We start from the raw sequence: 24,188 nt of genomic DNA, 5'->3' as shown, positions 1-24,188 counted from the left end.
AGTGCAATTAATGTTTAGATTGTTGAACTCTGAATATTTTATATTTCCACCTGAGCCTTTCAAACAGCTCAGGATTCACTACATGTAAATTTGAAAAATCATGAACTTATTAGAAAACCCTTGTAAGTATCCATTTACAAAGGAGTGTTTATTTTTAGAAGCAAACAAATAATACGCATAGTCATCTTCCCCTTTTATTAACCACACAGGTTCATCAGGCTTCTACAGTCTGTTTTATTTCTTTTCTCATTTAAAATATAGCACTGAAGTTCTCAATACATATAAATATCCCTATGGTTTCTTAACACACTTTCCAGACATCATTATTTAAAGTGCCTAATAGTGAAAACATTTTCTCTAAGAGTGTCTTTTTTAAAAAGGATATCTTGTTTAGATGCACTTAGTTTATTGGTTTTATGAAAGTAACTCTGCTCACTGATATTGACTAAAAACATTTTTCACTCATTGTGTTGAGTTGAAAGCAATCATTTTACAAGATAGTCTTCAAACACATTATTTGAGCAAGATACAGAATATAAGCTAAACATATTATTTTTATGCACCCATTTCTGCCGCCCATCTGTTTTCCGTGATCCAAGCTGCTATGTCGATTAAAAACCAACTGGTGCCAAGCTCTGGAAATGCATGCAAGTTAAAATTTGCTTAACACACATTTAACTTAAGGAGTCCAAAGACTTTAAGTTTTGCCTGTGTTTATGGTTCAGCCACAGTCTTAGATGTGCAACTTTCTTTAGCAAGATTTGAGACTATTTCTTCTTTAGATCCAGGGTGATCCATTTCCATTTTGATTTGCTCCTTGGCATTTTCATTATTTATATCCTTAGCAAGATTTTCCACCATAGAATCAATATCCATTTTTTCCTGTGACAATGGACTACTTTCGGGCAAAGATGACTGAAGTCCATCCCCTTGAGTGGTCTCTGGAACATCTTCTGCTTTCTGTTCAAGTCTTTCCAATATATTCTGGACTTTTCTTACACCATCCCTCCTGGCCTGCCGAACATCTGCACGACCCTCAGGGTCCACAGAGTCCAAGGCTAGCAGCTCTTTGGTCAAGTACTCTTCTATCCATAGATACTTTTTGTCATTTTTCTTTCCTTGAAAGGTATCAACTTCCTGCTCTAGGATCTGAACCCTATTTAGAATAGCTTCAACTTTCAAGACTCCTGGATGTTTCTGAGGCTCTTCTGTTTCTGAAGTCTTCTGTGATTCATGTTCCTGTAGCACAGATCTCTCTTCTACTGGAACAACTTTAACAGGGCAAGGAATCTTGTTATCAACATTTTCTGCTGCAGGAAATGATATCTGTTGTGGTGGCTTAGTATCTACATCTGCACGTATGACTTGAATAGGGATACTTGGAGTAGGAATTTCTGTTCCAGGTGAACCAGCCTTGTTTTTAAGCTTGCTATCAGGTGGCAGAGGTGGCGGTGCTTCTTCAGCTGGTATTTGTTGCTGAGAAACCTAAAGGAGAACAAGCTGCTTATTATTGGGGAATGCAAATCAAGAAAATAAGTACAGGGGTTGAAGCTTCAGAAATAATTATAAAGCTGAGTTCAACATTTCAGAATTTTGGAGATTATTCAGTATGAGATGCTATGTATACATTGTGGACCAATGTAACAAGCCAGAGCTCTGAGAATAACCTTCCATGATGTAAAAGAAATAATAGGAAGAGAAAAGGCAACAGAAAAAAAACCCTGTTATTCCAAAAAATTAAGAACAAAATAAACTATGGGAAAAGCTGTAACAACAGGATACTAGTGAAATGTGTCCTATATTATAAATGTTCAAATGCTAGTTATTAAGCTAACTTAATAGAGTTATATATAAAATCAAATGATTTATATCAGAAGAGTCTTAGGTTCCATCCAGGTACCTCCATGTAGGGATAGGAAAGATGCTACCAGTCACCATTGATAGTAATCAAAACAGACCAATAGTCTGGTTCAGTGTAAGACAGTTTTCTATAGTCCTAAATCTCAATAACAGAAGATTATCATTACAACTTTCAGAAGGTTCTCCTGAACAGAGACAAGTAACTGGTAATATTCTCATACTATTCCTATCCCCCTCACTCTTCCATAGCCAGGATGCAAAAGTTTGCTGAAAGAAAGAAAAGATTAAATGATTATGGTACAGCCGAGGTAATCATAACTTTCAATAAAAACTGGAGCCTTAATTTTTAATGTAAAATCCTTAGCATGTCAAGAGATGATTATGGATTTGGCACTATTCTTTAACATTATATATGAGTAATGGACTTCAAAGTAATTAGCTAAAGAGAGGCTTGTACAAACTCACTATACTTACCTGAGGCTTGATTGACTGTACTCTGATTGGTGTTGGTGACTGGATTCTTCCTGGTGAATTTTCACGACTTGCTGAGCCTCTCTGTGACACCCTGAATGGGGACGGTGCCCGTTGTGGCTTCTGATCCAAATCATCAACTTGAATTTTATGGTACACTGGTTGATGGGCTTGGTAGTCACTTGGCTGGCCTGGGCAAGGCATCTTCTGTGCCTGAGGATAGACTTGTGATGACTGCCTTGGGGCATTCCCCTCATGGATCACAGGGATGGGAATATATCCCCGAGGGAGCTGATGGCTTCCTGAGCTATGCCTGCTGGAAGACTGAGGGGAAATTGTTGGCAATTCCGAAGGAGATGGAGGCTGCTGGGAGAAAAGTGGCTATCAGATTCAGTTACCATGTTCCAAAAACAGAGTACAAACATTTCAGGTAAGGTTGCTAATTTCTAATCACATTACTAAGCCCAGCCTATTTACTAGTAGCTATGTTTGCTGTTTTGACAAGTCTAGAGATAATAGAAATACCTTGTCCCAGTGGTTTAATAGATATTATCTGAGGACTGAAACAGTAGCAAGGATCACAGCAGTAACTTGAAGCGATTTCCTTGGCAGCATATTTTAATCATTAAAAAAACTCCCCTAAGAAAACTATTCCTATTGTTTATAAAAATATACCTAATGCATTAGTTGGTTAATAACAAAGTTGGAATTGATTTAACAACATGCATTGGCAGTATTCTGATTCAGCAGATTACATTGCTTTGAAATTGCATTAAAGCATTACGCTACAGAAACCAATGGGATGTTTGATAGAATTTAACCAACTATCTGTTCTCTCAAACCTTATCCCTCATGGCTTATTATGTGAAGCAGGTTGGGGAGGTCCAGCTGGGTCTGGTAGGTAACAAATTCCTTCCTCCTGGAAAGACTGATTCCAGCCTTATAAAAGAAGGCCACAGTGGGATTAGTTATGAAAAAGTAACATCAGTGGATTCAGAAAATCGGAACAGGTTTGTAACATACATCCATTTTGTGGGCAAGGTCCTCAAGAAAGTGGTGCACAAACATACTCAGACACTCCTTGACAAAACAAACTTTCTACATCTATTTTAACCGGGAGATTAGACATGGTTTGGGCAATGAAGCTGCATTGGTTACATTGTGAGGTATTTGCCGGGAGAAAGACGAAGGGTCATGGCCCTATTGATTCTCTGAATTTCTCAGAAGTTTCTGATAAGATTCACTATGGTATCTTTCTGCAGATGATATCTCACCTAAGTGTGGATGGAACAGTTTTGCAGTGGTTTCACTCATCAGTGGTTCCACTCATTCCTGTAAGGCCATCTCCAGAAGGTGGTGAATATAATTTTGCTCAGTCCCTTGTTAAATCATGGGATTTAACAAGATTCTATTGTATCTTCTATACTAACATCTATATGAAACATCTATCACTTGCAGATTTATAATGAAGTATCAAGTGACCTCACCCAACTTGTAACGTCAGTTCTGGCTGTGGCCATTAAGCGAATCACTGTGGGTCATTAAGTACAACATCATGTGGCCATGACTTGTGACTTCTTGCTGGCTCTCCCATTGACTTTGCTTGTCAGAAGCCAGCTATGAAGGTTGCAAATGGCGATCACATGACCACAAGATCCTGTGACCGTTGTAAATGCACCCCCAAATCATGATCACGTGACCATGGGGATGCTGCGACAGCTGCAATTTTGAGGGCCAGTTGTAGGTCTCTTTGTTCTTAACTTTGTAACTTTGAACAGTCGCTGAACGAGTGGTTGGTAAGCAAGGACTACTTGTATAGAGGAGGCAGATGAAATATTAAATAAGTACACCATTCATTCATTTGTATTTATATAGCCAGCTCTTTCTTGGACCAGCAGGCAATCATTTCAATTATCATGTTCACAATAATTCATGCTTTGGTCACTTCTCACCTGGGTGACTGGTGACTGTAATGTGCTGTACATGGACTGCCCTTGAAGACCACTTGGAAATTACAGCTGGTCCAAAATGTGGCTATTCGAGCAGTTATAGGTGCACCTCAGTATGCCCATGTGTCACCTATGTTCCATGAGCTGCACTGGTTATCTGTGGGTTTCTGGGTGCAATTCAAGGAGCAAGAGATTACTTTGCTTTAGAAAAGCACTGAAAACTTGCTTTTCAAACAGGCCACAGGCCAAGATATCTTGTGATCCCAATGAATTGTTTGTTTGATTGTGCATGACATATACCCAGAACCAAAAAACAGAACAACAAAATAAAAGGATAACAGAATAACCAAGGCCAACCATTGTACCAACCATTCAGAAACCTTTCATTCTGGACAAGTTCATCTCATTTCATAATATAGTTCATCTCAAGGGAAGAACTATATTATCAGGGCCTTATGTAGGGTTAGAATCATCCCAGTCCTGGGATGAATTTTTAAAACTTTGTTTCTGGCATAGTTTTGTTTTTTATACCTTTTGCATTGTTTATTTTTACTCAGTTTTTAATATAAGCCTCCTTGAGTATTTATTTGGCAGCCATATAAATCTAATAAACAACAACAAACTAAATCCTGGTCCAGATAAGACAGATGGTTTACTGTCTAGGTGAGTGTTCAAAACTGTTCTTTCCCTTCTCAAAAGGGCTGAGAGCTGAGGCCCACTGAGAGCAAGGCCCACTCCCTCTTTGCACTGAAGATGTTGCCTAGTCTGGCAATGAAACGTCTGCAAGAAAACAACAAGGCTCAGAGAGCACCAAGGACTCCACTGTTCTGGAAAAGGCTCCCCACTAAAGGACTACATCTACAGCGTGGGCGAAGTGCAATTCTGTTGTGTTTGTAGTAATGTGGAATGTTCTTCCTTCAAAACTGAAGCATTTATTTATAAATAATGCTATAGGAAAGCAACGATCTGCTGATTATCATATCAGAATACACATAAAGAATGCATGTATTCAGTAATCAGAAATATTTCAATGTACAGCAGAAAAAAATGGGGCAATGCAACAATTCTAATGTAAAACCCTCCAAAGCAATTCTGTCAACTCACCTCAGATCCTGAGGACTGTATCTGGATTGGAGCTGCTGCTGGTTGTGCACATTGCTTATCTGTCTGGGCAGCTTCTGCAAGCCCTCTAGCTGGAGACTGTGAACGGATAAAACTTCCTCTTGGAGATGATGGGGCCCGAATTGTGGTAGGAATGGTTTCTGCCTTGACACGCTGAATGCCAGGCTGATAGCCAGAGTTGTATGAGTAATGCTGTCTGTTTTCTGCACCTTCATGTACAACTGGAATTGGAATATAACCAGCACGAAGCTTTGGATATCCCACATTTCCGTCTCGGACTTGGGCTTGATTTAGACTATTTCGAGATGGACCATTTGCTGACGTGCTTTCCTAGATAAACAGATTACACAGTGCAGATTTAGAAATTCTTAAAATTTTTAAAATTCAACACATATAATTACTAAGCTGTGCAATTCCAGCCAGGAGACTGAATACATTCTTTAGTAATTGCATTTGTTCGTTTGTCTGATTTATGCAGAAGTTCAAAATGGCATGTACAGTGCTCTTTCTTCCCATTTTTTTCAGCAACAAAAAGTCCAGTGGAATAGGTTGGGCTGAGAGAGACTGGCCAAAGTCACCCAATGAGCTCCTGTGGCCAAGGATGGACTTGAACATCTCTATTTGCAAATCAATAACTACATGAACTACATATGGCTATTAAGATAAGACATATTTCATAGTTTTTCAGGTGGGCTTCATGGTAGCTCAAAACAGGCATTTCATAGTTCACAATTAATTTCTGGTCTATTAATAGTATGTTTTTACTCTTTGTCCATATTTAACAGTGACAGTATTTATTAAAGTATTTTAATACAGTTTTGAGGGAAAAGTTTAAAAAGCAACAACTGGGTGATTTACAGCCTAACACTTTATATGCATTGCACCAGTCCTTTAAAGGCAAAAAAAATGTGCTAAAACACATAACAGTATGCCACTTCAGACAAGCAGTAGAGTATGGGACAGTGTCATTCTCATTATCCTTTTAACTGGTGATATAAACTTTAAAACTATACTCAAGAGATCAAATCTTGTATAGAAAGATTCCAAAATCAATTTTTGGAATCTCCAAGACACGCTAGAAAAGATTTCTATATGAACTGCTGTCTCTGTCAGACATCACTGAGTTTAATGAGCCAAAACTCTGAGGAGCAGCAGCTTCCAGCAATCCTAAAATAAATCTCTATGTTCTACCTGCTCTTCTCTCTGCCCAGGAGCAGCAGGAGAGATTGATGATATGAAGTATGAAGTGCTTCCTTCTCTCTGAACTGAAGCCCCTTCCACCACTCATTGATCAAGATTCTGCTCAAAATTACCGCACGCTGACATATTAAGAGGACACACAACGATCTACAGTACCATTCTGTTCTAATCTGATGACAGGGATGATATTCACAGCTATCATGTATTTAAAACACAGGGAAGATCTGTCACATTCCAACATTAAAACAAACCTACATGTTCCCCTCTGGCTTATGAAAAAGCCTGAAGGTTGCAATAGCACTAAGACAGAGATTATTACTGCAACTGCGCTGGGCTTTGGAAGCCCTGTGTAATTTGCAGCAAGGGTTTCCATTTTTAACTTGAAGATGAAGATTGACCCAGACTTTTGCCAAAACATGGAAAGATATTGAAAACAAAGCAAAAGGCAAGGTTTTGACAAACAAGAATAACCAAAAATTGTTGACTCTCAGATACAGCTATCTTCATGCACCATTATTAAATATTGCTGACTCACTTCCAATAAACCAGTAAAACTATACTCTTTTGGATCAACTGTAACTTATCTTTACCAATGAGTATTCACAAACACTCTTATTAAAGCATAAACAACTAAGCAAATCTGTATTAGACAGGAAGTAAAAAATGTTCTGAGTTTTTCCCAAAGAACCAGAAAAGTACCAAAAACCTAGAGAGACAGACAGACAGACAGAATGGATCAGATGTAAGGATATTAGAAACATTACAAAAGAGTAGGCAGCATTGATAGTTGACTGCAACAGATTGTTACTAATCAGTTGCCTAATGCTTTCTACATTAGTTTAAAAGCATTAGCTATGAATGCCTTCTAGTTTAGTTGAGCACAGTCTTCTCCAACCTAGTTACATTCAGATCATGATCAGGACTAACAGCTGTGTTTGCTGGGGATTATGGAAGATCTGGTACATTTTTTCTTTTTTCCTGATGTTCACATCTTTACCTGTCATGTCTGAAAAAGATAAATTGGCTATGTTAATTAATCCCTGATAAAACTAACAGCATAAAAATGTTTCAAATGCTGAAATGAGCAGGACACAAACAGAGGGCAATGTTCTTTTTAATGCTATTTAAAGAATGTCATTGGCAGTGGAAACAGATGGATCCATTTAATATCAAAGTAAGTATTTATCAGCTGCAGTAATGTGAAAATGAAAGTGTGGGGTGAAGTTTGGAAGGAAGAGTAGGTAGATCAAAAGAAAAAAGAAATCAAAGAATGGAAGATAAATGCTACAAGCTTAAGTATGTTTGCAATATTATATTTAGACTGTGCACAGGATAGAAACATAACTTTATACAAGAGATTCCCTCCTTAAGTTCTAATGAAGTTCTTCCTGCAGTGGTCATTCTATTTTGGGAATCACTTTCTAGATGAATCTTCCAGCAAGATCAGAGAGCAACTACTGCTATTCCTCACAAAATACAATTCAATAATGCAAACTTTCTATGATGGTATCAGTCCTAACTTCCCAAGAATATCAGACACAAGGTTTGTGCCATTTAAAGTAACGAAATCCCACTATGACATTTACAGTATAATGAAATGCAGCAAACCTGCCTTTTAAAGAGACAATTGTGCCATCACATTATATAATTTAATCCTGTATCAAAGCTTTATTAGTATATAGAATTTTCACATTCTGATGCCACTGAATATTTCAGAAAAAGTTTGCATAAATTACCACCCCAAATATTTAGCACAATTTTCCTCTTCACACAGTGACCATGACCTAACAGCCCATTTCAGTAAGTGGAAAGATAATAAACAATCTAGGTTATCCAAAAAGGTTTGAATTGGCATTTTTTCCTTTGACTTAAACAGAATGTGATCTAATTTAGATGTTTGTTTGACTTCTATTTAGTACACCAAATTAAAACATTTCTTCTGGTTGATTTAGTAGCCTGTTTTAAATCATAATTCTGGTTTTCACAAAATTGAAAATGAGAAAATAGCTGAGTGGTACTAGTTTATTCTACTCTAACTGAACATGAGGAAGAAAAAATGAAATGCAAAGCAGCAGCAAAATCTAGCATTTTGTATAGACTGTTACATTTACAGAAAAATCTAACATTATTAAATTTCTAGTAGTAATTGATTATAATAATTACCAACATAGTTAGATTTAAGGAGAATTAACAAAGGTATAATATGCTTTAGTTGTTGACACAATAAATTTTATGAAATGTTGCCTTGAGGAAAAAATATTCTCAACAAAAGCTGAGCACTGTAATAAACTGGACTGACAAGCCCACATTAAAGCTTTATTGCACACAAATATAAATTTAACAACAGAAATACTAATATCACCTTGAAAGAACATCATACAATTATTCTCTAGTTCACATTTTTTTCTTACAACTGTTTAGATTTCCAAAAGCACGTAACTGGACAATTCTGGTATTCACATTTTAAACCTGTATTATTTAAGTTCACTAGGCTTTATTTTGAAAAAAATCAGTGAACTATATACGAATTCACTGATTATTAATACATATTACTTACACACACACAAACACAAAGACACAGCGAGACACACTATACACACACAGAGAGAGTATATATGAATATACTATTTAAGTATATTCATGGTACAAATGAAACAGAAAAGCATATACACCTTCTCCTTGATTAGCAATCTCAATCCGTTTCTAAAATTGGAAGCACTGTGGCAGCTAAATAAACATGTGACTGAAAGAGAGAGACGCTACGAAAATCACTGGTTGCTGCCATCTCATTTAGATAAGTTCTCCTTTTCAGCAACCCAAGTGTTAACTATCACTCCAGTATGTGTTGCTGTCAGGAGCAGAAATTTGGGCATAAGTGCGTGTATTGGTCAGAATTTTTTCTTTTTAAATAACCAACGTATTTGCGAACAGTTGCTAAATGTAGTAGCCGCTAAACAAAAAGTGGATGTACGGTATAAGTAAATATAACCTCATTTAAACATAAAAATATGTTATCCCTTTCTCAGCATGACTCAAAATATTTATACATCTAACAGTTTTTAACAGATTGTTCCAACTCAGACAAAAATTATCATGGTTTAGATGATCAGAGCATCATCGAGAACTTGAAAAAGGTCCATTGAGTTATTTTGATTTCTTTGCATTTGTTGCCCTCCAGATGTTTTGGAATACAACTCCCACCAGCCTGTGTGTGAGCAAGTGCACCACCAGCTGTTCTGCTGTAGGCCAGGAGAACAGCTGCTGTACAGTAGCTACCATATGCAGCTCTATAGAGCAGTTGGCAGCACAGGAGAGCAATCTGGGTTGAAGCAGAAAACTAGTGGTAAATGAGAAGGGGCAGGGGATCACAAGGACATGGGGTATGGCAAGGACTAGCAGACTACTGTCCTGACTAAACAAAGACCACGCGGAGACGAGGAGAAAGTCTCTAGTGTTTTATTACTGCTATTGTAGACAGAAAATCCTACCAAACTGAAGAAGCGTGGGAAAACCCAGACAGATAAACCCCAAAACTCAAGGCAGGTCTGTTCTGGGTTCCTTTGAATGACAGCTCAAAGTCTCTAAACTACGCTGCGTTTCCCCCCCTGGAGAGGGGCCCCTCCTGCTCACCATCAATACTCATGACATGTACTTTCTTATTAAGATTCTTGTTTGCTGGCTTTCCTTTTTTCCCCCCCCCCAGGAAAGAAATATTATGGTTATAATTATTAATATAATTGATGTGAAAATAAAAAGAGCCTGGAATAATTTGGCATACCTTAGAAACATAAACCATGTCCATTTCCAGTGAGAGGTCCACATAGCTTACTTCTTGCCTATGTCTAACACTGTTTACACAATGAGAATGGCTCAATAAGCTATTAACCAAGGACCTCTGGATTCTAAATATAGTACTTCGTTTTAGACAAGAAAATTAGAGTTCACTCTGCCTAGAACAATGTACTGGCCCTGCATATGCAGATCAGAATATGGGAGAAAAGGTGAAAAAATGATTTCCTTTTGTTTCAAAGTACAAATTATTTTTTAAAACTGGGATTGTAAAAATGAGTAGTAAGCATTTATCAGACAGATATAGAAATAAATTATGAGTACTTCAACAAAAAAAGCCTCATGTGGCACAGAGTGGTAGGCGGAAGTATTGCAGCCGAAACTCTCCCCACGATCCAAGTTCGATCCCAGCAGAAGCTGGATTCTTGGGTAGCAGGCTCAGGTCGACTCAGCCTTCCATCCTTCCAAGGTCGGTAAAATGAGTACCCAGCTTGCTGGGGAAGGTGACGACTGGGGAAGGCAATGGCAACCCCCCCCCTCTATAGTCTGCCAAGAAAATGTCACGAAAGTGGCGTCCTTTCAAAGGGTCAGACATGACTTGGTGCTTGCACAGGAGACATTTCACCTTTTCATCACTTCAACAAAATTTGCCAAAATCAAAGTACATTAGAATTTTGACATGAGACCAATTAAAGAACAACTGAACACATTAGAAAGCCAGTCTGGTGTGGTAGCTAAGGTGCTGGGCTAGAAACTGGGACACTGTAAATTTTAGTTCCCTATTAGGCATGCAAGCTAGCTGGATAACTTTGGACCAGTTACTCTCAGCCCAACAACTCACCTCATGGGTTTGCTGTCATGGGGAAAATAGGAGCTAAGAGCATTATATACACTACCTTGAGTTGTACAAAATAAAGGCAGGATGTTATTGCTGTTGTTGAAATATAAACTGTACCTATGAAATCATAGGCTTGTTATTTTGGGCTCTTATAATTTGTAACAGAGAGCCAGTTTGGTATAGTGGTTAAGGCATCAGGCTAGAAACCAGGAAACCGTGAGTTCTAATCCCACCTTAGGCACAAAGCCGGCTGGCTGAGCTTAGGCCAGTCGCTTTCTCTCAGCTCTAGGAAGGAGACAATGGCAAACCACTTCTGAAAAACCTTGCCAAGAAAACTGCAGGGACTTGTCCTGGCAGTCTCCAAGAACTGGACATGATTGAATGGATTAAAAAAAATGTAACTGCATTCTTTTTCTTTTCTCATGCTACTTCATCCAATTTGATGTTATAAACATATTTTCCTTCTTCTGAATGCAAATCTGTTTACCTTGGAGTTTGCACTAAAGCTGCAACACATTTAATATATTCCTTATGTGTGATATCTTGGGTTTTAACTGTCACCTTTAAATTGCTATGACACATGCCTGAGCATCTTTAACTGACTTGGGAATAATTATGCCTAGCAAATCAGGCAATCTGAGGCCCTGGGGGCAAGGGGCATATGCAACCCCAAACTCCCTTTTTTGGCAATTTTCAGAATTCCTCTGGCTCCCTCAAATCAGTAGTACAGTTTCCTTCCATTCTGAAGAATAACTGTAATGTAAATCCAAAGGAGTTTGAAACAGAAACTACCAAAGTTCTCCAAAATTTATAAAAAGACAGAAAATTCTGGGCCTGCTCACATGTGTGACAAAGCCTTGCTTACTTTGCATCCTTGCCCCCATCCTGTTTGGCCCAAAATGTGAAAGTGTCACCTTCACCAACAGGTTGCTTAAGAACTTGCTAGGATCCCTACCCCTGTGTGTCTCTCTGTGTGTCCCCTCTATGCACAGAGGAAGAGTTGGGGTTAAGATTATTTTTACCCATTTATTAAAGGTATCTGCCTGAGGCCTACTGGTCAAGTAATAATAAACTGGACAGATACATGTTAGACAAACAGAGTATGCTAGAAGACTTGCTAGAGCAGAATTACAAGACTCATCTTGTTAAAAAGGGTACAGGGTTGCTATTGTGAAGTCATTGGTAGATCAACAAAGGTGCCGCCAGGACAAATTGTGCAAGGAAGAAAGAAAAATCCTTCATATGACTTCACAGGAAGAAGGCCTAATTAGGTGTGAAATTAAAAAATCTCTGAACCTTATATATTTGAAACAATCCTTTCAATAACAGACATAGATAGCTAAAATGACAGTACAAGTTTAATGGTATTATATCTAAGTGAATTCACCAAGCACTTCTCTGCAACAGAAGGGAAAGCTTAAGGCCCTTGATCAGTATTAATCGCTCCTTATGCAGGCTAACTCTCATATAATCTGGCTATATCTTAAAATGTACAGGAATGCTGCAACTGAGGCTATGTCATGTCATTATTATCACCATCATTAGGAGTAATAGTTTGCTCTTTATCCTTTGCTGATTTGTTGTTACTGATAAATGATCCATCAACAAATGGTTCCACTTTTTTTGGAACAACTGATTTTTCTCAGCAACCATAATCTAGTACTGTACTGTATATATTTATGGGGATTCATAATTTACCAGGAGTTACTTTATTCCACAGTAACTGCATGTAGAACTAGAGTTTGCCTTATATTAACAACGGAGGAAGCACAGCATGCAAAAAACAGGAGACAATTATATCAAAATTAATACCTGCTTTAAACACAGGCATTGATGAAAGTTTGGAGTGGTCGTTACAGTGCTGACCTAGAAAGCAGGACACTAGATCTGCCTTGGGCATGAAAAACAGCTGGGTGACTTTGGGCCAGTCACTTTCTCTCAGCCCAACCCACCTCACATGTTTGTTGTTGTGGGGAAAATAGGCAGGAGGATTGGGTATGTTTGCCCTCTTGTGCTATATATTAAAAAGGTAGGATAAAAATCTAATAATAATATTAGAATACTGAGAAGAATGCTGGGAGTGCAGATGACGGTATAACAATTATTCAAACATACAGTACCTTGAAAAGCTGAGGTTCTGTACTGAATCTTCCCAACACTACAGTAATATCTAGGCCCATTTCTGTCTCATCCCATTGCCTCATGCTCTAAATATGAACCATTTTCCTGGCTACGGTTTTGTTTGTATAAACTAATGGAACAGATAACTAGAACAGATGGAGAGGAAGGAATGATAGTGCAACTCCCAGCTGACCCAGTAGCAGGTGTAACCTGGTGTAACCTGCTTTTCTCTCCTAGTAGGAGCTATTCGACTCCCTTAAATTTTGGTTTTGGTACTTCTTCCTTACTTGCTATTTTATTATTATTATTATTATTATTCATTAATTATACTTAGACTATATATGGAATGCTAGACTTAAGTATTCACCTTTTACTTCCTTAATATGACCATGACAGTTCTGAGTTCTGGTTACTTATTTTAGTAAAGCTATACTCTTAATTTATGCTGTATCACCACATTTAAATGCTTAAATATACTGATTGCAGAATTCATCAGATTTTCCTAAAACACATCAGGAAACTCAATCTGACTTATTAATCATATGATTTCATGTGATTTTATTATCGCTGTGGAATCATTTCTGCAGTCTTTTTATTTTAATCCATTAATTTTGCCTCCAATTGAACTTACACATATATTAGACAGTGATTGTTTCCTTAAACAGTGGTAGTGACAGTATGCTGGCAAGGACAGGAAGGAGCTGTAGGAAATTCAGAAAAACTATGCACTTTCTTCTGCTTAATATCACTTAAATAATTAAAATAGAATTCAACTCTGCAGGGAGATAAGATCCTACTAACAGTGGCCCTGAACTTTTTAAAGCATGTGAAGCCATACACCCTCCATGCCTATAAATGGAAACTGGACTCAAAGACTCCATCAGTGAGGTGATGAAATAAATGCTGCATAAAGAGAACTTGCATCACTGCTTGATCCTACCAAACTGAAAAGCAAGTCATTAAAAAAAAAGGTCTATTAGAAAGAGTACCACAAAGAGCTTTTCTTTTGAGGAAGAGGAGCAAACACATTTTATTAAGTTTATTAATTTATATTACAACTCACACTTGCAAGATTCAAGGTATTCGTTTTGCATCACTTACATGCTTTGAGAGCAAAACAATGGGCCTATATATAATTTTAATACTCTCTGAATTATTGTGATTTAGATAATGCCAGAGTGCAAATCAATTACCTCAAAACAACCCTTCTCAGGGGTATTTACTGATTTTTGTTCCACCTTTCTTCCAAGAGCTGCAGGGAAAATATATAATACTCACTCCTCCAATTATATCCCTATCAACAATCCTGTGAGACAGGTTGGACTGAGAAAGAATGACTGGCTCAAAACCACGCAGTAAGCTTCCATTCTGAGATCTGGATCTTTCAGAATCTAGCATCTTAACTTCTACACTATACTGACTTGTGTAGAGTTTAAAGTGTGGGTCTCAGGCCCATTGTGATGGCTGAAACAAGCATGTGCCACAATATTGTGACCACAGTCAGCTCAGGATGTGGAAAAGACAATGCATAAAAGACAACAATGGGCAAGACCTGAACAGTTGATGGATACTATCTCATATTATATGGAAGGAAAAGTTGCTGAAAAGCAGGAAATTCTTGTGGAATAGATTTACAAAAATTACCTTGGAACAGATGTAGATTTATCAAATATTGAACCCAATAATCAAACTAAATCTCTTCCTGCAAGGATACAAAACATATAAAACTGAAGTAGCAGTCACTGTTATCCTAAACAAAAGTTTACATAAGTGGAAAGGAAACGGGCAGACAATGGCATGTTTTAAAGCTCACAAAAAAGAGTTGTGAAGAAATGAACAACTGAATAATATGCAACAGAAAATAGTATGCTGAGAGGCCTTGCTTTAGAAGATCTGGCTCAAAGCCAATTTTTTTAAGAATATCTTAAAAAAGAAAAAATATGAAAGTTACTATTTAACCTAATTTAGTACTGTGAACCTAACTAAATTACCTGGGTTCTAGTATTATGAGAGAGGTATACACCCCTCTTTACTTTTTCTACCACATGTATATCTTATATAACTTAAATCCATGGACTAATTTTCAGACATGCTTAGCCTGAGCAAGAAATTATATAAAAGGATGGGGGGGATAACATAATCATCGAACGTACTGCTTTTATTTATATTTGATGCATAGCAGCATTTTCTATTATAAGTAAAAACAGTACCTAACTACAGTACTGATGTATTTCCTTTAAACTTCCACCACACTTTAAAAACAGAACCAGTGCTCTCTTGAGTGATGAGAGAAAAAACAAGCAAAAGATGAAGAGAACATAAAACAGAAAGACCAAAAGACACAGAGAGAAACCAAGACAGTCAAGAGTGTGACAGTGAACAAGAGCCGGAATGATGCGCCAGAACAGCTCTCTCCCACTTTATTCCATATCCTTCTAAAACCTGTTAGTCAGCAAGTCTAGTGCAAGACTGAGGTCTAGAAAGAGTCAAACTGACAGGTCACATGAACAGAATGCCACCATGCCTGTAACATGTCACTAAACAAACTTGAAAGGTGGCTAAACCCTCAATCCCAGGTGCTAATTTACACCCCCCCCCCAATCCTGCCCATGTTAAGCAGAGCACTTGGTAATTGATTTTCCTGCTAGCTGGTGACTTTCAGTGGGAGGAGAAACAAAACCAGAAGAATCCACCAATCCCTTATCTTAACTTGTCTTGCATTAAAAGTTTATTGGGTCTTTGGACTGAAATAAACCATTTACGTACTTACCTAAAGGTGTAAAGACAGAGTCACTTTGTGACCTTGTTCCTGAGGCGGAATAAGGTTCAGCCATTGGGACAGAGCAATTTATGCTAGCATGCTCAGTTCAAGGACTGGAGGGTCACCTATTAATATGGCTGTCAGGAAGAGCCTTCACAATGAGCTGCTATGAAACTTTTCAGATTTTAGGACCAGTCCATATTACAGCATAGAAACAATGTGAGGCTGCTGCTAAACAGGAGGATTACATAACACTTGGTTGCAGCTGGTTGGTGATCAGTTGCGTTACTTGATAAGCAATGATAGCAGTGATAATCATAAAAAAAAAATCAAAATCGCAGATCCCGCAGAACTAGTATCTTCATAATGCTGCCAAAATGTTGCTAGTTTTCAAGTTTTTAAAAATAATTCTTCAGGTAAAACAGTTAATGCCAAAATGCCACACGTACAGGAGTAGTTCTTATCATAAACTACAATTCCACTCAACCTTTTTTTTTCCCTTGGCTTTTATTACTTTGCCTAAGGAATAATTTTAACAAATTCAAATACTTGAAACAATCATTACATTTTGATTAACCTAATGAAAGTATTATATCTACAGTGTTTTTTTTATTTTAATTAGGCAAAAAGGCCTATTTTTTTATCATGTTAGCATCATGTCAACATTTTGGATATCTATAACTCAAGTGACATAAATCTTAATTTAATTTGCAATTTAACATAAATTTTAATTTGTACAAGTGCAGGAATATGCAAGCTCTTTTTCCTTTTCAAGTAAAATTTTCTGTGTTCTGTTTTAAAAATGAAAAAGTATGATACTCCTTAAATCAAATTCAAAAAATGAAAAAGAGACATTTATTACACATTTTAACTAGGACTTGATCACAGGCAATTCCCAATTATTTTTGTCAAGCTATCAGATTTTACAGCTCAAATAGCAGCTGCACTGATCGCACAGCAGAAACACCTTCAAAAGAGGTAAGCTGACCAATACCAAAATCATAAGGTATCTTATTTTTTAAGTACTGCTTACCAAAGTGGCAAACCATTAAATCAACTGTTTAAAGTATAAAATTCTTAGATGGAAAAGGCATTATTACCCTCTATTATAGTTCTGCATGTAGTAGATTGGCTCTCGTGTGTTATGCCTAAAGGAAAAAAAATCTATACCATTCCACAGTTTAAATGTTAATTTGTATTAAATATTTTAACTTCCAAAATTCTATAGACTGCATTCTAAAAGTACAGTCTTTATGTTGTCTTTAATAAATTTCATAAATTTGGTTTCATGCTAAGGTAGTTTGTTTTAACATAGGCTCACTGAACAATTCACAGGATATTAAAAATACGAGTAATTTTTCCTAACTAGGTAGGGCCCTGACATTTCATACATAATCCAGGACTCCCTGATTTCTACAAAAGCCTGAGGATGAAGTAGGACAATTATACATCATATATGTTCAGATAGGAAATATTTGCAATTAGTGTTAATTTATCATTGTTTGATCCTGTGTACTTTTCATTTTAAAATGCCCTTTCTATTCACAGTGCATTTGTTAGAACTGGAGAATTTTCTGAAGAAAAATGTAGCAATAGACATCACTCTTCCAATTCACCTAGAAAGCTCAAATGTAATGCATATATTGTCCAATAAATTGTGATTAAACAGATATATTTGTAAGTCTGCAACTATAATAGTGGAAAATTAAAGCCACATTTATTATCAGGAAATATTTTTGTATCTTGACTTCAAAAATTTGTGGATATTGCAGCAATAGGCAAGTTAAGTCATATTAGATATGATTTTGGGAAGAAATACTTCTTACTATTTAGAATTAATTACTGTTTGAGCATGAAACTTTACATAAAATGATAAACTTCCATTTCTATTATTACAGTACTTAAAAGTGACAAAGCAAACATTTAGCACTTGGATCTGCAATCATGTTCAAGCTCCTCTGTTCTACTTTTCTGAGGGAGAGTATAGATTTTATGAAAATATGCAGGATGTGTTTAATTCCCTCTTTTGATTATGTCTCCTAGGGCATTTAGAAAGTGACAGTCATCTAAATTAGTTTAAAAGAACATCATAATGGTAGTTTTTGCTACTACAGTAATTGTTTTTATACCCTTCCAACTATCAGCACTGTGCTACATTTAATATTGAGGCAGGAAGCTCTTTTCCAGAACATCTAGAACCTTTCCTGGCAACTAAAGTTATTAGCTGTCTGTTTTGTTCTGGCAAGACACTTAGGCATCTTTAATTAAAATTTTGAATGTCTGCCAGGGCCAATCCTACCATTAGGGAGAGGAGGAAGATTTCCTCAGGCAAGATGCTGAAAAGGGAATAGCTGTTTGTCCTGAATTCTAAGCTATTCTCCATTTGTTGAAATAATTCTTTGAATTACATGACCTGACTTAGGTCCCCTAAATCAGATATGAAAAAGATTGCCTAATCTACAGATAATTGGCAGAAGCGTATGCTTGCATAAATTGTGCTGCCCCTATTGCTACTTCCTATTCTGTACCTATGAAGAGACAAGCAAAGATGCTGTCCTTCTGTACCCAGGACAGGCCAAGTTAAGGAATGAGATTCCTCAAGTTTCATTTCTCTCCCACCTGCCAGCAGAAAACAGCCACCAATCAGTCTCCCTAATCCCTAAAGGGTGGGGCAAGTCTTGACAGTTGCTTACAATGGGCAGGTTTAGCCACCTGTTAAGTAGCCAGCATGGAGAAGTGCATAGGGTGAAGCTGGAGAGAGTACCTTCAGTGCTTGTGCTTAGTATAACTCCTCCTCTATCACTTTATTTCTGCATACGGGCCTACCACTTCTGATAGAGCACTAAACCCATGCCCCCAAATGGCCTGACAGACAGAGAAGTAGTATGAAGTAAAGGGAGAAGTAACAATAACGAATGAGCTCTTCCTCAGACTAGTACCAGAAGAGAATGGCAGTGCTTACAGAATGTGACCAAGGAGTCCAGTTCTGACCCTGTGGCAGCACCCAGAAGTAGCAAGTAGAAAGCCACAGAGTGCATGTACTGACACCAAATGTAGAATGGAGTAGGCAATATCACACACACACACAGTATGAAGTATGGCCAAGTGAAATTGTTTTTTTGCAGGAGCACAAAACCTGTGATGGACCCAATGGAGACAGAAATAGCAGTACACACCTGGCAGAACCAAGTTTAAACTGACCTTATGTGCTTTACAAGCAGCACTAAACCCTTGTTTTAAAAAAGGCCTATCGCCTTCTCAGAATAGCATAAAACCTGTTTATAAAGAGTTTACCCAAGACCTGCTAAACTATTCGAAGCGCTCCAGTTAGACATTATGCAAGCAGATGCCTCCTAGAAACTAAGAGTCAGATCTCTCCAGCACCCCAAGCCAAATGGACATGAAGGGCAGGGCCCAAGGTTCAAAAGGAGGGCAACCATGCCAGCAGCAGCCTACAGGGGCAAACTGGGTAGATTCCAACACTTGACTATATCAGCAACCACTGTCAGTACGTATAGTGCGCCAGATCATAACCACCGCCTAAATTGTGCTGAGAAAAAAGGGAAAACACTATTTTAAAACTAGAACAGCTCAAAGATACCCTTAAGTCACCTCAACTATGAAGATTAGACAAAGGCAATGTTATGAGGTCCTGAAGAAAAATGCAGTTACTGAGGCACAGTTAGGAGGGAATAAGGAGGAGACTTCAATTAAATTAACTACTTTATATGGAATAGCGAGAATGCCATCTTTGCAGCAAAATATTTTGGGTCAGTCTCACTTTGTAATGGCCTAGAAAGCCTATCAAGTTTCTACAAAATAGCAAGTCTATTATTATTATGAATATGGTTTCCCAAAAAGAACTATATATGAACTGTATCATGCTACCCTCTAAAGCGAACACAAGCCATTATTATTTTAATATCTAACAACCAAATGCAAAATAATGATTAATTTCCTCCTTCAGACGAATCATCGGATTGTTGCATAATCAATAAGCAGTCTAACAGAAATGGAACAAAAGTAGATAATCTATATCCCAGAAACAATATGACTGAATCTCAAAGAAGGAAGTTTTTAAAAGGTGCAACTTCATAAAGTATTTAAGCTGTATCTTTCCTCCTTTTTTTCCTTTCTTTTTGAAACTAGAAAAGGAATCCCCATAAATAACAAAACTTTCCCCAGGACGTCTTACAATCCACCTTATAAAAGCCACTTAAAAACTGGTATCTACAGAATTTACCTTAAGGATAGCAACATACATTGCACCCTAATACAACTATATAACCACAAGTCAGTTAAAACCATATTGTTCAAAGAAATGCTTTCGCCGCCTGTAGTATAGCCAGGCTAGTTAAATCAACTCCGCCTCTTTACAGAATGAGACGGACTTCGCCAACTTAAAATAACCGCTGCAACGTCGAAGTATCAAATGATTTAGCGCACAAAAACGGGGAGAACGACTGCAGTGCGTCAGAGACAAAAGCCAGCTCTTAGCCTCACTGCATTGCCATGCAGTCGGGGGGGGGGGGGGCAGCGAGGACAGACTTTTCCTGGCACTGCCCCACTGCAACTTTTTGCTCCCAGCGCCCTAGGGAAGTGCTCGGCCACTGTCCTTCAAACGGCGCCAACAGGAGTTGCAGGCGGAGCGAAGCCCCCTGCTGTCCCCCCTCCCCCATTTCCATTGCCATGAACTGAGGGCCTTTAACCTTATCTCTTGAGTCACCACAACAATGCCATATACTGAGAAAAACTCTTGCGCCTGGCAGAGCCCGTCCCCCGCCCCGCTCAACAGGAGGAACAGACGTCTCTCCTCACGTACACACCCAAGTCTGGAAAGCGGAAATAGAGTGTGTCTCCAGCCCCAGCGCTAGACGTCCGAAAGAGGACTTTGCTTGCCGCTGACCTCCCAGAACTATGATGCAGAGAACATGCGCTCCCTCCCCTTCCCACAGAACTGCCGCGTCCTGTGAAGTCTCCTCCCTACCCCCAACATACCTGCGAAGTATGGAGCACAGCAAGAGGCCAAACTATTAAAGTCACGGAAAGGACAGCAGCCCAAAGCACCCAGTGTCCTACCCTTGTTCCGTTCCTTAACAAGACGGCAGCACAGAAGCCTGAGGAATGAGTGCTCTAAATCCCCGCCAATCCCCTCGACTCCTTAGTCCCAACAAACGCCGGCATTCCCACGCCAAGAAAAAAGCACGCAACCCGTGGCAGTACCTTCAGGCGGTCCTCCCGTAGGCGCGGGTCGTTCCAGGTGGTCGTGCGACTGTTATGATCCACAAAGAAAGGCCACCCGGTCTGAGGGTCTATCTTGACCTCCCAGCCCGGAGGAAGGGGCTCCCGCTCGCCGCCTCCGGCCTCCACCAGCACCCGCGTGGGAGACTGAGCAGCTGCGCTCATGCTGCGCGCAAGAGAGGCGAGGCGCAACGGTTCGAAGAAGAAAACACGCAAGGAAACGTCAACCGCCGCTCAGGTCATCCACCGGAGAGTTAAGCGAGGAAGCTCTTGCCGGCCGGGCACCTTTATCGAGAGGGAGGAGACACAGAAGGGGGTGGAAGTATCTGGAAATAGCAGCTCCGCGCCAAAGAGGAGGGGAAGGTGGAGGAGCAGGAGGAGGAGAGACGCGGGGCAGCTGCCCGGCTGGAAACTTCTGGGCGCCTCCAGCGCTTTTGGAGAGCCTGGGCGGGAGCTCCGCGTTTGAGTCACTCTTCCTTGCTGTCATTATTCAGCAACGCTGTATATCAGTTAGGACCAACAGCGGCCTTCGCTCCGCCTGCTGGGCGGCTAGTTGAAATCGTGCTCGTTGTGAAATCTATATTCCTTTATGTGCGCTCTTTCTGAGATTCAAGGTGGGTTTCTCCACGCTGACCGCGCATTTGTCTCTTACCTTTCTTAACAGGCCTACAGGCCCGAAAAGACGAGGCTCCTTACTGCTTGCTGGTGCTCCTGCTTATTTTTTTTAAAAATAGTTTGCATTGCAGTTATGCCCTGGCAGCATAGCTATCGATGCGAAGGGATGAAGTAACTTGCAACGAACGTTTCAGAATACGTGGCTACTGCTTAGATTCTTAATGCTGCAATCCTAGAAACATTTTCATTGGATTAAACTGAAATGTTGGTATCCTTTTTCGGATATCTTCATTTTTATCAGTGGCATTTGCATTGTGCAAAATTCTGTACAGACCTTTCTTCAATTATCTAAATAGCATATAGGCATTACCAACCCATACCAATACTGTATTATACTGGCCTTACCCAGCAAGGCAATGTTTTTGTTCTTACGTTGCAAAAAAAAAAAATACATGTCACAGACTTTATTGCCTAGCTCAGATTTTGGGCAAGAAGCCATGATGACTCTGACTCAACAAAACAGCTGCAGTAGCTTTAGGAAAGGCCGAGCCCTAATGAGAAGGAAAAATTGCTTCCTTCTCTAGGCAAAGTATTGCATTCTCCATACCCCAAAATAATCGGAGAATGCTGACATCATAAATCTAAATAATAATTTCCCACTATATGTTTTAGTATTTCCAGGCACTTTTAGACCAGTAGTGAATGGAACAGTTCCTATTTCATCTTCCTTTACTACACCTGTTAGAAAATGGAGTAGCCCCTGAATGCAAGGGTCCATCACTCTTGATAATTTACCCAACATGTGAACCCCTCTTAAATTTAGGTGTAGAATAAATAACTGGTGTGTGTGTGTGTGTGTGTGTTCATAGCTGGTATTTTTATATGACATCCTTACGATGTTGCCTTCACTCCCAGCCCGCTGTGAAGGTGGTTTAAAAGATTTATCCGTTTTAGTTTGAATATATTTTGGCTGTTACACACTCCTTTGCGGTCTTGTGCTGTATCCCTTTTGCTGTCCCTGTTGCTCTGTCTCATGCTCCCTCTCATCACTTTTTGTCTCTTGTTCTCCGCCTTGCTCTGTCTCCCTCCCACCCACATCACCCCCATTTCCCTTTTCTCTGCCTGTAAACTATCAGCCATGCTATTTTTGGACATGGGTTCAGTGTTTCTCAAGAGTGCTAGAGTGTCTGTTCAGAAATTGCCCAGGTCTGACAGGTCATAGGCAAGGAGGGCCTTGTCAGGGCAATGTTCCTTAATACTCTTCTATGTCTGTGATCTTTCAGGGTATTTGTGAACACGAGTCTAGTGCGCTTTTCAAAAACCACTAAACTCATGTCCAAAAATAGTACAGCTGACAGGTCACATCATCATCACAGGATGATACAAGAGGGAAGTCTGATTCTGTTTCCCCCTCTCTCTTTTTCTCTCTGTGACACTTGTAAAGGTATATGGGAAAGACCTTGGAAGATGGAGCAAAAAGATGCTGCCTAGGGAATGGTCAGATGAGATAGGGCATAGCCTGCAACTGGATAGTGGGTGGAGGAAGAGTCTCAGAAGGGACCTTCCTTGGTTCCTCAGGTTGTAAAGGAGACAGTGGGAGATTTGTACTTTCAGACTTGCAAGATTCTGTTAATGTAGCTTTACAATAAAGTAGAATTAGCTTATCTGATCATATTTCCTGTCTGGTCTACCTGGTAAGGCTGACATCAATCTTGCAAGTCTGAAAGTACAAATTTCCTGCCGTCTCCTTTACAGCCCAAGAAACTAGGGAGGGTCCCTTCTGAGCCTCTTGCTTTGCCCATTATCCAGCGGCAGGCTATGCCCTCTTATTTGACCGTTCCCTAGGCAGCATCTCTTCACCCCGTCTCCCAAGGTCTTTCCCACATACCATTACACACTTGTTCTTGGTCCTCTTTCTTTTGGTCTGTCTCTCTTGTGCTTGCTCACTCGCTCTCTGTACCACTTCATTCTCTGCCCCTCTTTCCTCTGACCTGTGATCTGAGTTATTTTTGGACATAGGTTTAGTACATGATTCGTGATTGTTTTTTTCCCAGCTGGCTGATGACACTCAAAGTAGGAGAAATGGAGCCAGGGGAATCCACCAATTGCTTTCCTTAACCTGTTCTGCATTAGAACTGTAAGGACAGTATCATTCCCAGAATGCATTATTGAGACAGAATAGGACTCAGCAATGAAGGTTAGGCAAAGTATGCTGGCATAT

At 39.1% G+C, this 24,188-nt stretch overlaps 1 protein-coding gene across 2 annotated transcripts; it reads right to left on the bottom strand.

The window, feature by feature from the left end:
• Positions 1–216: 216 nt before the first annotated feature.
• BAG3 (BAG cochaperone 3) lies at positions 217–21,782 on the bottom strand. Of its 2 annotated transcripts, none has more exons than XM_063307247.1 (4): positions 21,335–21,782; positions 5,385–5,732; positions 2,335–2,697; positions 217–1,485 (listed from the first exon to the last, which is right to left on the bottom strand). In XM_063307247.1, the coding sequence occupies exons 1-4, from the start codon at positions 21,515–21,517 to the stop codon at positions 715–717; spliced, it is 1,665 nt and encodes a 554-aa protein (XP_063163317.1). In that variant the 5' UTR covers positions 21,518–21,782; the 3' UTR covers positions 217–714. The 2 variants fall into 2 exon arrangements, with proteins under 2 accessions (XP_063163317.1, XP_063163318.1); XM_063307248.1 differs by having other exon boundaries at positions 2,335–2,694; positions 21,335–21,781.
• Between the last annotated feature and the right edge of the window lie 2,406 nt (positions 21,783–24,188).

Source organism: Candoia aspera, chromosome 6 (genome assembly GCF_035149785.1).
Source record: "Candoia aspera isolate rCanAsp1 chromosome 6, rCanAsp1.hap2, whole genome shotgun sequence".
NCBI classification, from domain to species: Eukaryota; Metazoa; Chordata; class Lepidosauria; order Squamata; family Boidae; genus Candoia; species Candoia aspera.
The sequence above is the reverse complement of the archived record's forward strand: the minus strand, read 5'-3'. Positions and strand labels throughout refer to the sequence as shown.